The sequence below is a fragment of the Lepus europaeus genome, chromosome 10 (genome assembly GCF_033115175.1).
Source record: "Lepus europaeus isolate LE1 chromosome 10, mLepTim1.pri, whole genome shotgun sequence".
NCBI classification, from domain to species: Eukaryota; Metazoa; Chordata; class Mammalia; order Lagomorpha; family Leporidae; genus Lepus; species Lepus europaeus.
Genome location: NC_084836.1, coordinates 107,253 through 121,329, shown reverse-complemented (window position 1 = coordinate 121,329; position 14,077 = coordinate 107,253). Strand labels below are relative to the sequence as shown.

At 58.4% G+C, this 14,077-nt stretch overlaps 1 protein-coding gene across 1 annotated transcript in view; it reads left to right on the top strand.

Moving 5' to 3' along the window:
- Nucleotides 1-373: 373 nt before the first annotated feature.
- SHANK3 (SH3 and multiple ankyrin repeat domains 3) overlaps nucleotides 374-14,077 on the top strand; it is a 56,187-nt gene continuing 42,483 nt past the window's right edge. The window contains exons 1-9 of the mRNA XM_062202598.1: nucleotides 374-676; nucleotides 973-1,176; nucleotides 1,679-1,750; nucleotides 3,156-3,264; nucleotides 3,340-3,491; nucleotides 3,578-3,745; nucleotides 3,894-4,010; nucleotides 4,407-4,484; nucleotides 5,185-5,251. Of these exons, the coding sequence (XP_062058582.1) occupies nucleotides 374-676; nucleotides 973-1,176; nucleotides 1,679-1,750; nucleotides 3,156-3,264; nucleotides 3,340-3,491; nucleotides 3,578-3,745; nucleotides 3,894-4,010; nucleotides 4,407-4,484; nucleotides 5,185-5,251 (1,270 nt within the window). The remainder of the gene's footprint in view (nucleotides 677-972; nucleotides 1,177-1,678; nucleotides 1,751-3,155; nucleotides 3,265-3,339; nucleotides 3,492-3,577; nucleotides 3,746-3,893; nucleotides 4,011-4,406; nucleotides 4,485-5,184; nucleotides 5,252-14,077) is intronic.

The window sequence follows — 14,077 nt, the reverse complement described above, 5'->3', positions numbered from 1 at the left end:
CCTGCCTCTGCGCCTCCTGCCCCACGCGGCCCCCGCCCCGGCGCCGGGACCCCCGCGCCCGGACCTTTCCTCCGCGGCGCGGTTCCCGGCCGGCGGGTGGCCGCCCGCAGCGGAAGGCGGCGTGGCCCTCGCCGCTCAGCCACTCCCCCCACCCCCCGAACAGCCCCCCGCGGCCCCCGCCCCGGGCCTCGCCCTCCGCCCACGTCCCCCCCGGGACCCCGCAGTGCACCCCCCCGCCCGCCCGGCCCCGAGTCCTCCGGCCCCCGCCTCCGGTGCAGCCCCCTCCCCGCCCCCGCTTCCCTCCCGGCTCAGGCCCCCTCCCCCCGCCGCCCCCGCCCCCGGGGAAGGCAGGCGCCGCGCCGAGCCGGGGCCGATGCAGCTGAGCCGCGCCGCCGCCGCCGCCGCCGCCGCCGCTCCCGCGGAGCCCCCGGAGCCGCTGTCCCCCGCGCCGGCCCCGGCCCCGGCCCCCCCCGGCCCCCTCCCGCGCAGTGCGGTCGGCGGGGCTCCGGCGGGGGGCCAGGGGGGGCCGGGGCGCCGCGCGGAGTCCCCGTGCGCTCCGCTCCCGGCCGCTGCCGGCCCTGGCCCCGGCCCGGGCCCCGGCCCCGGCGCGGGCATGGACGGCCCCGGGGCCAGCGCCGTGGTCGTGCGCATCGGCATCCCGGACCTGCAGCAGACGGTGAGCACCCGCGCAGCCCGCAGCGCCCCAGCACCCAGCCGGGCGCCCCCGGCCCCCCGCTAGGCGCGCCGGACCCCCGGCCCGCGGCTACTCACCCCTCCCCCGCCGCCTCCGCCGGGACCCTCCCCAGCGCCGGGGCGGGGCCCGGGGAAGCCCAGCCCCCGGGGCGGGGCCGCGAAGCGCGGAGCGCGGAGGCGCGGGCTCCGGAGCCCGGCGCTCCCGCGGGGGCCCTGGGGCGCGGGGCCGTGCGGGGCCGTGCGGGGCCGGGCAGCGCTCACGAGTCCGTTGCGCCGCAGAAGTGCCTGCGCCTGGACCCGGCCGCGCCCGTGTGGGCTGCCAAGCAGCGCGTGCTGTGCGCGCTCAACCACAGCCTCCAGGACGCGCTCAACTACGGGCTCTTCCAGCCGCCCTCCCGCGGCCGCGCGGGCAAGTTCCTGGACGAAGAGCGGCTCCTGCGGGATTACCCGCCCAACCTGGACACGCCCCTGCCCTACCTGGAGGTGAGCCGCGGACTCGGGGCCGGGGCAGCGCGCGGGGTGCGACACCCGAGCTCCGTGGCGGGAGCGGGAAGGGCCAGGCGGTGAGCGAGGCGCACGGGAGGGTTAGGGTTGTGGCGGGGCGGGAGCGCCATGTGCGGTGTGCCTGGGCGATGCGTGCAGTGGACAGCGTGCGGAGAGCCGTGGTGCAGTGAGCAGCGTGCAGTGGGTGGTGCTGGCACGTGCACTGAGCAGTGAGCAGTGTGCACCATGCTTCTGGGAGGGGGGCAGCAGTGAGTGGCTGAGGTGTGTGTGGCCTGGGTGACCGTACCTGTGGGCACGTTTGGCCCCTCTGGCGGCTCCCACGACCTGCGCACTGCAGCTGAGCGTGGTGGGTGCAGCCTCTGTGACTGTCCTGTCTACCGTGTGGTCAGCGTGTCTGGGACCATGTGGTCTGCGGCGAGGCTGGGTGAGCGGTGTCTCTGTTGGCTGATGGCCTTCCCTCCGCCGTGTCTCTCCCGAGCAGTTTCGGTACAAGCGGCGAGTTTATGCCCAGAACCTCATTGACGATAAGCAGTTTGCAAAGCTTCACACGAAGGTAAAGAGACGTCGCGGGGGGTGGGGGGGGCTGCAGAGTGGCCACTGCCTCCACCTCCACGTGGGGCTGACCGCAGCCCTAAGCACTGGCTCAGCCTGTCTCCTCTCCTGTCAGGCCCCGTGGGGGGGTAGTGGGGGGTGTCTCACGAGACCGTGGCTGACAGCTGCGGCGAGCCCCTGGGTGAGTGGCAGGAGGAAGGCGGGTGGACACCGGCTATGCGGCAGTTAGGGAGAGGGAGCCCAGCAGGCGGGCACCCTGGCGGAGCGCTCCTGATTGGGTTCTCATTACTTCTCTTTCTGGGGGAGAGAGGGACTGGTTCCCCATTTCACAGGTGAGGAGACTACCTGAGGAGTGAAGTCCTTCTCTCACGACTGCTGTTTGACCCCGGGCACACCTGCAAGGGGCCTTTTCTGCTTGGTGTTCTTTGGGGGCCCCTAGTGTCTCCTCTGAGTGTTGGGGGTTCAGGGTGCATGCTGCAGCCCCTCCTTGTGGACACACAGGGTCTCTGAGACCCCACTAGGCCGTGAGGGCCAGTGGCCATTTGCCTGATGGATACTTCTTTGACGAGGTCCAGAGCCTTGGAGAGAGGACCCCTGTGCCCTATGACCCCATCTGACCCTGGAGCCTTGTGTGTCAGACTTTGCTGCTCCCCTGGGCAGGTGCGGTCAGGGGCCGTGGCTCTGTGGCTGGGGAGAAGCCGTTGCAGAAGCTGGCCCTGGTCATCCTGAGAACCCCCTACCAGATGTCTCCTCAGGGACCAGCTGGGCGTGGTGGTGCTTGCTCTTCAAAGCTCCTTACCACAGCCCTGACTGCCTTGGTGGTGGTGGGGTGTCGCCTCCCACGGCAGTGGTCCCTGTGGCCTCCTCTCCAAGTGTTTCCAGAAGGCCTGGGGCCTTTGGCAGGGACACCTTGTCTTGCGCAGCAGCTGGGTCAAGTGAGCCCATGCTGGGTGGACCTACGCACAGTCTGAGGCATGTTTCGGGGAGCAGGTATCTCAGGTGGGGAGGGGCTCCTGAGGGTGTCCATCTGCTCTGGGGAGAGCTGGCAAGGACGATGGACCCAAGAAAGAGCAGGTGCCGTGGGAGTGAACAGGGTCGGGGCTTTCTAGGTGAGGCAGGTTGAAGCGCTAGGGCAGGGGGCACAGAGCCTGACTGAAGTTGGGGGGAAGCCTCCTGGGCACACAGCTGGAGCTCCGTGCCTGTGGTGAGGGGCCAGCTGGAGTCAGGCTGAGAGGTGTGGGGAATTGGCTTCCAGTGGTGCCTGGGCTGAGGGTGGCACAGGCTGGCCGACGGGTCAGACTGACGGGGTGGGGCAGTGTACACCTTACTGTAGGCTTGCTGGAGGAAGGTGGGTGATGACCAGGTGACTGGCCGTGGTGCGGCTGACTGGGACCCTGGTGTTCTAGGCGAATCTGAAGAAGTTCATGGACTATGTCCAGCTGCACAGTACAGACAAGGTGGCCCGCCTGCTGGACAAGGGGCTGGACCCCAATTTCCATGACCCTGACTCAGGAGGTGAGGAGCTGAGCTGGGAGGGTGGTAGCCTTCTGGTGATGGGGACCCTGATCTCGACCTGCTCTCTGGACCCAGAGTGCCCCCTGAGCCTGGCAGCCCAGCTGGACAACTCCACGGACTTGCTGAAGGTGCTGCGAAATGGCGGTGCCCACCTCGACTTCCGCACCCGCGACGGGCTGACCGCCGTGCACTGTGCCACGCGCCAGCGGAATGCAGGGGCGTTGACGGTCAGTGGGGCAGGGCCCTGCTCTGGGGTGCATGTGGCCTTGGGGGGGGTGGACTTGACACAGATGCTGAGGCGTGTTGCCCGCAGACCCTGCTGGACCTGGGGGCTTCGCCTGACTACAAGGACAGCCGTGGCCTGACTCCCCTGTACCACAGTGCCCTGGGGGGCGGGGATGCTCTCTGCTGTGAGCTGCTTCTCCATGACCACGCTCAGCTGGGGACCACTGATGAGAATGGCTGGCAGGAGATCCACCAGGTAGGCATGGGGTGCGAGTCCCAGGCTCTGTCGGGGTAGGTGTCCTGCTTTCTGTGTGACAGTGGAGGGGGTCCTGGGCTTCATGTGCGGTTGTGGGGTAGGGTGTTCCTGGTCTGTCTGGGGACCTGCAGTACCACCCCTTCCCCAGGCCTGCCGCTTTGGGCACGTACAGCATCTGGAGCACCTGCTGTTCTATGGCGCCAACATGGGAGCCCAGAATGCCTCAGGGAACACAGCCTTGCACATCTGTGCCCTCTACAACCAGGTACGACCTTGCAGGTTGCACCTGCCATATCTGTGCCCACTGTGTGCATCTAGGATGTGGGCACGCTGGCCTGAGGTGTGTGTGTGCCTGTGTACCGGTGTACATCCCAGCCTGGGTGCTGCTCCTCTGTGCGTGCCGTGGGTTGTGGTTGTAGCATGGCCTCGTGGGCCTGGGTGTGCACACACACCCCATGCACACCTGAGTTCAAAACAGCCAGGTGGGAGCTGCCTGTATGCACCTACCTGCCACTCGAGTATTCTGAGCACACAGGTGTGAGTGTGCACGTGTGAGTCCTGTGCCACACACACCCACGTGTGTGTCCCATGAGCATGAGTGCTGCCTCCTGCTGACCCCATCTCTGCAGCCCCCAGCTGTGACCTCCACTGTCCCCAACAGGAGAGCTGTGCTCGTGTCCTCCTTTTCCGGGGCGCTGACAAGGACGTCCGCAATTACAACAGCCAGACAGCCTTCCAGGTGCCCGGGGCATGGGCGGGCGTGGCACTGTGTGGCTCCGCTTTTCTGGACCTTGGTTCTTCCCATGCCCAGGCTTGCCTGGGGAGGAGGTCGGGGTGGTTGCCGGTGCAGTGCCTAGCACGTGGGGAGGTTCCTCTTCACCCTTCCAGGGAGAGAGCCCTGTTAAAGGGGCCTGGATGGGGGTGGGGAGGTGAGAAGACTGGAGAACAGGTGTGGGCCTGACCCCACAGAGGCCTAGTGCAGGTGGTGTTGGTACTGGATGCCCAGGTGGCCTGGAACTTGTGGGGGAGCCGGGAACACTTGTGTAGCAAGGGAGCACCAAGGACTCTGTGTGGGTAGGAGCAGAGGCCTCCCCAGGCCTGTGGCTGCCGTGGCTGTGCGGCTGGGGAGGTGAGAGCCCCAAGGGTCTGGAGCAGGCCGAGAAGTAGCCACTCAGGGCCTGTGGCTGCCGTGGCTGTGCGGCTGGGGAGGTGAGAGCCCCAAGGGTCTGGAGCAGGTCGAGAAGTAGCCACACAGCCAGACTCAGGGATAGGGGGCGGGGGTAGGGCAGGAGTGGTGACCAGTGTCTATCAGTAGTCTGATGTCTGGGAAGCCCCCGGACCCAGAAGACTGGGGCTCGTCCTGGTCGTAGACAGGAAAACGCGTTGAGGAAAGGGGTGCCCTGGCGTGGCTCAGCACCCCCTGCCCGCTGACCCCTCAGGTGGCCATCATCGCGGGGAACTTTGAGCTTGCGGAGGTCATCAAGACGCACAAAGACTCTGACGTTGGTGAGTGTTGCCCACGGGCACCCCTCTGAGTGTGGGTTTGCGTGGGTCCCAGGGTCCGGCAGCCACGTGCCCATGTGGCTAATCTCTTCCTTCAGCTCTCCCGTGTGTCACCGGGGTCAGTTAGTGGCCCCTGCAGGGGTGGAGGTTGTATGCAGGGAAGACCTATGTGGAGTGGACGAAGGTTTTGGGTAGCACTGGGCTTAGGGGTCAGCTGAGGCTGAGTGGGGCTGAAGTTGGGGTCAGGGCCTGTGTTTCCCACTCAGTGCTAGGAATGACCAGCATGGCGCGTGGGGGCAGTGGGTTCTGCTCCGGCTGGGGATGCAGAGAGGCTGTAGGGCCCCTTGCTCCCCAACCTGCTCGTAAAGAACGGTGACTGGGACCGAATGAGGCTGGGAATACGGTGGCAGTGTCCTGAGGACAAGGGGCCTTGAGCTCCTAGTGGCCTGGCCCATGTGACTGGGCAGGTGGAAGGGAGGTACCTCAGCCCCTCCTGGGCCTCTGAGGGGTGTGGTGTCCGTGTTGCCAGGCCGGGCCATCCTGTGTGGGGCGCAGGCTGCAGCAGACACTGCCCCCTCCCACCAGCTGGGCTCCAGGAGTGCTCTCAGTCCCTCCTGTCACCTTGGTGCAGACTCTCCTGGAATGTGGCTTCCCGTTGGGCATGAGGGTTACTTGGCATTGTCCCCATGTTAGGCTTTGGAGATTTTAAGATTTGAAGTGACTGCAGGCAGCAGTGGGCTGGGGTTGGCTTTGGGGTTAGAATCTCGCTTCGTCTCAACACGAGATTGTGGTGAGGACTGGAGCTGAATTTTGGGACTGGAGTTGAGATTAAGGTCAGGTTTGTGTCTAAGGACTCTGGAGAGCTCCCCTGAACAGCCGCTGCCTTGGCCTGGCTGTGAGCCCCTCCCCCCGTGACGCCCTCGTGCCAACAGACTGGCTGAGCAGGTGGATTGGCACAGGGCGGGTCAGAGCTCGGGCGAGAGAGCAGCGGGGAAGTTTGGGGTTTGCATTAGGGCACAGAGGTCGTCTGGGAGATGCCGTAAGCGTCTGGAGCTGGCCGCTGGCCTGGCCGGACCCTGGATGTGGATGTGATCTCTCCTGTCCGTGGGCTGTGGTGCCTCAGTTTCCCCTAGTGAACTGAAGTCCTTCATGACTGTGGCCCCATCTCGCCTCGTCTCCTGTGGCGTTCGATCCCAAGGTAGCCTGGGTGCAGCTGATTACAGGCCGAGCCGGCTGGTGATGAGGCTGAGAGGCAGGAAGACCTGTGCTGTGTGCAGAAATACCGGGGCTCCTGGATTGTCACCCGGCTTCCTGCCCATCCGAGCTCCGGTGTGCTTGCTTGGTGCCTGGGCAGGGGCTGTGAGCTCTGCTGGCCCCACATGCTCAGGCGGCACAGCCAGATTAGGGCGGTACACTCCTGGGATCTGCTATGAACCCCTCATCTCCATGACCCCCCAGTGAATGAGGCTGCCGAGGCCCCAGGAGTCAGAGGCAGAGTTGTCTTTGGGCCTGGGCGAGTCAGGTCTGTGTCCCCTCACTTCTGCTGCACACGGTCATTCCCAGATCTGGCTGAGTCATAGCCCGGGCCTCAGGCCCCTGGATGGGACCTGCACCGCCAGTGGAGCTGGACAGGGGCTCCCTCCTGCTTCAGGGAACCTGCCTGCCTGGCGGGGTCTATTGGTTGGGACTTGTGCTTCTCTTTGGGGACAGGGCTGGGACTTGCCTCTGTGGCCTTGGGCAGCCTGGTGGGTCCACATTCTGTCTTGGGCGCACACCCACGTTCTGCTGGACTCACTGCCCTGTAGTGGGTTTGACAGATGTTCTGGAAATGCCACCCAGAGGCCTGGTCAGTGCAGATTCCGACTCTGCACCGGGTCTGGGTGGGGCCTGGGGCTCTGCATTCTGATGGGCTCCAGGGCAGGTCCTTGGGCCCCACTGCCCACAGGAGGAGTCCACAGCGGGGCTTCGGCCTGCAGCCAGGCCGAGCCTACAGCCTGTTTAGTTTTCTAGTCGAGGTGAGTCATGTAGAACGAGAAATTAATCGTGCTAGTAAATAATTCAGTGACACTTCTTACATTCACTGTGTTGTGCAGCCGACGTGAGGAGTGTTGTTCTCTTAGCCCCTCCCCACACCCTGTTAGCTGCCGGCTTTCTGGCCCCGTGGATTTACCTGCTGCTGACAGTTTTGTTAACAGCGTTGTGTGGTGTGTGCCGTCTCCCCTCCTGTGTCGACCTGTGTGTGTGTGTGCACTTGTTTGCAGCTCTGGGGTAGGTGCCGGGGAGTGGCACTGCAGGGTAACGTGAGAGTTCTGTGTGACTTTGTGAGGAACTTGCGCTCTGACCAGCTATGTATGAGGTTTCATTTTGTTTACATTCTTCCCAATACTTGTTTCCTGTTTATTAATTACAGCCATCCTGGGAGGTGTGAAGGGGCATTTTACTGTATTTTTAAAAAAAGATTTTCTTGGAGATATATATAGCATCCCTCTGCTGGTTCATTCCCCAGATGGCTTCAATAGCCGGGTTTGGGCCAGGCTGAAACCAGGAGCCAGGAACTCTGTCCAGGTCTCCCATGTGGGTGCAGGGGCCCAAGCGTGTAGCCCATCTTCTGCTGGCTCCCCAGGGGCACTAGCAGGAAGCTGGCTTGGAAGCAGAGCAGCTGAGACCCAGACGGGCACTCTGATGTGACTGTGCTGCTGTGCCACAGTGGGCTCCTTACGGTGGGGTTGTACTTTTCTGATGCCTAATGATATTGAGCACGTTCCATGTGCTTGCTTTTATTTATATGTCTTCTTTGGAGAAATGCCAGTCCTTTGCCCATGTACTTTGAAAAGTGTACATATGTTTATTTTAATTTACTGGAGAAGTCTAATCTACTGGAGAGGCATCAAGGGGAAGAGATCTTCCATCCTCCGGTTCCTTCCTCAAATGGCCACATCTAGGGTCGGGCCAGGCTAAAGCCCAGCCAGGTACCTGGAACTCCATCGGGGTCTCCCACTTGGGTGACAGGAGCCCAAGCCCTTGGGCCCTCATCTACTGTATCCCAGGAGGTGTTAGCAGGAAACTGGATCAGAAGTGGAGGTGCTGAGACTCGAACAAACCCTTAATATAGGATGGAGGCGGAGCTGGTGCTGTGGCGTAGCGGGTAAAGCTGCCGTCTGCAGTGCCAGCATCCCATACGGGTGCCAGTTCTTGTCCTGGCTGCTCCACTTCTGATCCAGCTCTCTGCTGTGGCCTGGGAAAGCAGTGGAAGATGGCCCAAGTCCTTGGGCCCCTGCCCCATGTGGGAGACCAGGAAGAAGCTCCTGGCTCCTGGCTTTGGATCGGCATACCTCCGTCCGTTGCAGCCATCTGGGGAGTGAACCAGTGGATGGAAAACCTCTCTCTCTCCGCCTCTCCTTCTCTCTCTCTCTAACTCTTTCAAATAAATAAATAAACCTGAAAGAAAAAAAGAGGATGTGGGCATCTCCAGCAGTGGTCGCACCGCACCTCTCACCCGTATTTTCTGTGTAATCATTTTCTTTGTTTGAGAGGCAGGGGGGAGATAGACAGAAAGGGAGAGGCGGGAGAGAGAGACAGAGTGAGCCCTCATATCCTGGGCCACTCCCCACCTGCCTGCAGTGGCCAGGGCCTGGACCATGCGAGACTGAAGTTGGATCTGCATTGGCAGGAAGCTGGAGTCAAGAGCAGAGCCAGGACTTGAGCCCAGGCGTCCTGGTACGGAACATGGGTATCTTAACCAGGGTCTTAAATTGCCAGGCCCGATGATCTGTACCCTCTTCACCATTTTTTAAAAAAAGATATATTTATTTATTTGAAAGGGGGAGAGAGAGAGAGAGAGAGAGAGAGAGAGAGAGAATCTCGAGATCTTCCATCCACTGGTTCACTCCCCCAAATGGCTGTAATGGCTGGGTCTGGGCCAGGTGGAGCCAGAAGCCTGGAACTGCGTCTCTCCCGCTGCTTTCCCCAGGTGCATTAGCAAGGAGCTGGATCAGAAGTGGAGTAGCCGAGCCTTGAACTGGTGCCTATATGGGATACTGGCATTATAGGTGGCAGCCCCCTCTTTGCCCATATATATTTTTTAAATATTTATTTATTTGAGAGGCAGAGTTACCGAGAGGCAGAGGCAGAGAGAGAGGTCTTCCATTCACTGGTTCACTCCCCAAATGGCTGCAATGGCCAGAGCTGGGCTGATCCAAAGCCAGGAGCCAGGAGCTTCCTGTGTCTCCCATGTGGGTGCAGGGGCCCAAACACCCAGGCCATCCTCTACTGCCTTCCCAGGCCATCAGCAGGGAGCTGGATCGGAAGTATAACAACTGGGACTGGCACCCATATGGGATGCTGGTGCCACAGGTGGAGGCTTAACCTTCTATGCCACAGTGTTGGCCCCCAATTTAAAATTGAGTCGCTTACACTGTTTGTTGTATGTTGTGAGGATTCTTTATATGCTCTGCATGCTAAACAAATCATTAATGATTGTAAATACTCGCGTATTTGCTCAGGTAACTTTTTGCTTTCTGTTCTTTGATGTACAAAAGTTTTTAATTTTTTAAAAATAATTTTTTTTGAAAGGCAGAGCGATTTGGGGGGGGGGCAGAGAGAGAGAGAGAGAGAGATCTATCTTCCATCTGCTAGTTCACTCCCCAAGTGACTGCCACAGGAGCCAGGAGCTCCATCCTAGTCTCCCATGTAGGTGCTGGATTTAAGCACCTGGGCCATCTTTTGCCTTCCCAGGCACATTAGCAGGACGCTGGATTGGAAGGGGAGGAGCTGGAACTGAAGCCGTCGCTCTGATATGGGAGGCCAGCATTGTAAGCAGCGGCCCAAGTGCATTCATTTTGTTGCTTATGCTTTTGACATCTAAGAATTCATTGCCAAATCTAAAGTTATGATAAAAGAATAACTTAATCCTATTTAAATTTTGTTTAAAATTCATTTGAAGGGCAGAGAGAGAGAGAGAAAGTGCTCCCATGTGCTGGTTCACTCCCTAGATGCCCACAGTGGGTCAGACTGGGCCAGGCCAAAGCCAGGAGCCCAGAATGCAACCAGGGTGGCAGGAAGCCTGCTGCGTGAGCCATCGCTGCCGCCTCCTGGGGCCTGCACTGGCCAGGCACTGGAGTCAGGAGTGAGGCTGAGACCCAAATCCTGGCACTCTGGGATGTGAGTGTCCCCAGTAGTGTCCTAATCCGTCGGCCAAACACTTGCCCCCGTAAGTGTAAAACTTGTCTGATCATTCACCCATTCATGAGCTGGATAATGCAAGGCCCCAAAGGGCTCCCAGGCACCCTCTGCTGGGAGGTGCGAGAGAGGGGCTCTGAAGACAAGGGAAACAGTTGTGATTGGCTGGAAGTTAGGTGGTGGCTTCTGATTGGTGCTGTGCTGTCTACGTTGGGCTCTGGTTTGTTCCTATAGGAATTTAAAGTGCCAGAGCCAGTCCAGTCTAATGACCTCCCAAAAGGAATTCTTTTTCTAGCAATTCCCCGCTTTGGGTCTGCCCTTCTTTATGAGATCAACCAGACGCGGGCGTCAGCGGCACCACCGTGGCTGGATTTTCTTGTGGAACTCCTGAGTCCCGGCATCCGGCTTGTGGAAGAAAGATTCCTCTTGTTGTTCATCTCATTTTTGTTGCTCTAATCACAGCGAGACCATCTGGCTCGTCGCTGATGGCTGTGAACACACATTCAAGATCCTTGAGAGAGTGCAGAACAGAGCGGTGCTCCTGCGCTGTCGGGAAGTTGGGCATCAGAGGCAGACACACAGCTGAGCCCCGAGTCCGGAGGGCAGTGCGTCCAGGTGTCTGGACCTGAGCGGGAAGTGTGTTTTTCTGGTCTGCAGCTGTGCTGTGGGCCAGTTGTGGCACACGCCAGGCGTGGAGGCTGTGCGCTGACCATCAGTCCATGCGTCTCCAGTGTGGGTTCAGAGTGGTTCCAGGCCGGACACGGGGGAGAAACCGGAAGCTGGAATTCACGCTGCAGTCCAGTCTACGGTGGACTTGGAAATGGTGTGCAAGGCTGCAGAGTAGTAACAGGTGTACTACCGCTTCCTTCTGAAGCATGACTTTTCTCTCCAGGGCTGTCCCAGTGTCTACCAAAGATAATCCATCATTTCGATTGCCTGGTGAAGTCTCATCAGATCTGCCTGGGACTGATCAGCCACAGAGGCTCTTTCTAAGTTGGTTTTGCTGGAACCTTTTTTTTTTTTTTTTTTTTTTTTGTTAAGATTGATTTACATTTTGAGAGTCAGAATTAGAGAGAGGGAGGGAGAGACAGAGAGAGAGGTGGATCAGTCTTCCTTCCGCTGGTTCACTCCCCAAATGGCTGCAGCAGCCAGGAGTGGACCAGTCCAAAGCCAGGGGCCAGGAGCATCTTCTGGGTCTCCCACGTGGGTGCAGGGGCCCAAGGACTTGGCCATCTTCTGTTTTCCCAGGCGCATTAGCAGAAAGCTCGATTGGAAGTGGAGCAGCTGGACTTGAACCCGTGTCCATATGGGATGCTGGTGCTTCAGACTGAAGCTTAACTCACTGTGCCACAGCATCAGCCCCAGATTTTTAAGATTTATTTTGGGGCCGGCATTGTGGTGTAGCCCATGAGTCGCAGTCAGGAGTGGAGGAGGGGCCTGAAGCTCGGCGCTGCGATGTGGGGTGTGGACATCCCAGTCCACGTCTTAACTGACAGGCCAAGTGCCTGCCCTAGATTCTTTTTTTAAGTGTATTTTCACTTTCAGTTGATACACAGTAATTGTGTATATTTATGGGTTCTGCTGACGTTTCAATACATGTATACAATGTGTAACCATCAGATCAGGGAAGAGAACAGATTCTTATTGAACTTATGCAAATAACTATATTGTCATAAAATAAAAATATCCACAAGTAGCTTTCCAAATTCTACAAGATTAGGCAGAGAGAAAAAGCCAACATTTCAATTTTTATTCAGAAAAGTATATTTTACCAAATTGCTACAAGCTATAGATAGCATAAGAGAAAACGAAAAAAAAAAAAAAAGATTCTTAAGTCTGGAAACTAAAACATTAAAATAAAGAACAAGCAGAATTTCAAGTGAGAAGTTACGGTGTGTGTTGTGGCACAGCAGGTGGAGCTGCCGCTGTCAATGGTGGCGTCCTCTGTCGTAGCGCCCGTGAGAGTGGCTGCTCCGCTCCTGGTCCAGCTTCCTGCTGAGGTGCCTGGTGGCAGTGGGTGAGGGCCGCCCTTCGGTGGGAGTGACCTGGTTGGCTCTCCTGGCTCGCTCTCTGCTCCCTCCATCTGCAGCCATGGCTGTTGCAGCCATTTGGAGGATGGACCAGCAGGTGGATGGTCTCTCCCCACCTCTGTTCCTCCTCTCTCTCTGTCACTCTTTCACACAAACAACAGACAAATGACCCTCGTCTGAGGCTGTCACAGCCAAGCCGTGGGAACAGTCCCCACTGCAGCTGCAGCCTCTTCATCAGGGCTCTGGGGTTCCTCAGGAGCCTGTGTGGCTCCTTGGAGAAGAGAAAAGTTCACACCGTAGTTGATTGCAGGACCAAAGATGGCGATGGTGAAGTTCTGATGAGGGCTCATTCTAATAATTATCCCGCTGACAAGGAAACTTGGTTATTTTTTGTGACATGCAGAATTTTAACATCATAACCAAAATTATGGCTGCTAGCACTGTGCCAGATTTCTAGGAATTTCATATTGCTCTGGAATATCCACAAATGTAACTTAAAGTTTTATATCATTTATTAGTTGACAGTGTTCCCCACGTAATTTAACATATCAAAAAGCCTAGCCAGTTTAATCTTTCTCTTCTGGAGGTTTCAGGGGTCCTTCTGGAATGTCCTAGAGTTAGTTTGGGGTCAGAGAAGCCTGACTCAGAGTTTGGTTTGGGAAGCCTGTGGACGACGTCGAGGGTGTGAGCCCTTGCCCCGGAGCCAGCGCAGTGCCTGGTCACCGGCCTGCTGAGTGAGGACTGCAGAGAGCCACGCGGCTAGGAAGCCTCGGCTCTCAGTGGCGAGGACTCCACTTTCTTAAGGATTAAACCACTGATAACTTACAAACCCTAGGGGCTGGCTCTGTGGCACAGCGGGTTAAAGCCCTGACCTGCAGCTCTGGCTTCCCAAATGGGTGTCAGTTCGTGTCCTGGCTGCGCCTCTTCCAATCCAGCTCCCTGCTAGTGCACTTAGGAAAGCAGTGGAAGATGGTCCAAGCCCTTGAGCCCCTGCACCCACATGGGAGACCAGATGAAGCTCCTGGCTCCTGGCTTCAGATCGGCTCTGCTCTAGCTATTGCAGCCATTTGGGGTTTGAACCAGCAGATGGAAGACCTCTCCCTCTCTCTGTCTCTACCTCTCTCTCTAACTCTGTCTTTCAAATAAATAAAATAAATCTCAAAAAAAAAAAAAAAAAGATACAAGCCTTAGTCTGCTAGGCTGACTGCCTAGAAGGTAAGGGGAATCCTCTTAGAGAGGAAACCAGCTTCTGGCTTCATACCAGGGCAGTTTTGATATTAAGCCCCATTTTATTTTATTTTATGTTTTAGAACAGAATGTGAAGAGGCCAAGACTTCCCTGTGAGGTTCTGCTACTTTTTAAAAAAGGATTTATTTATTTATTTGAAAGAGTTATACGGAAAGAGGAGGAGAGGCAGAGAGAGAGGTCTTCCATCCGATGGTTCACTCCTCAATTGGCTACAACGGCTGGAGCTGTGCTGCTCTGAAGCCAGGAGCCAGGAGCCTCCTCCAAGTCTCCCACATGGGTGCAGGGGCCCAAGGACTTGGGCCATCTTCCAGTGCTTTCCCAGGCCACAGCAGAGAGCTGGATTGGAAGAGGAGCAGCCTGGACTTGAACCAGT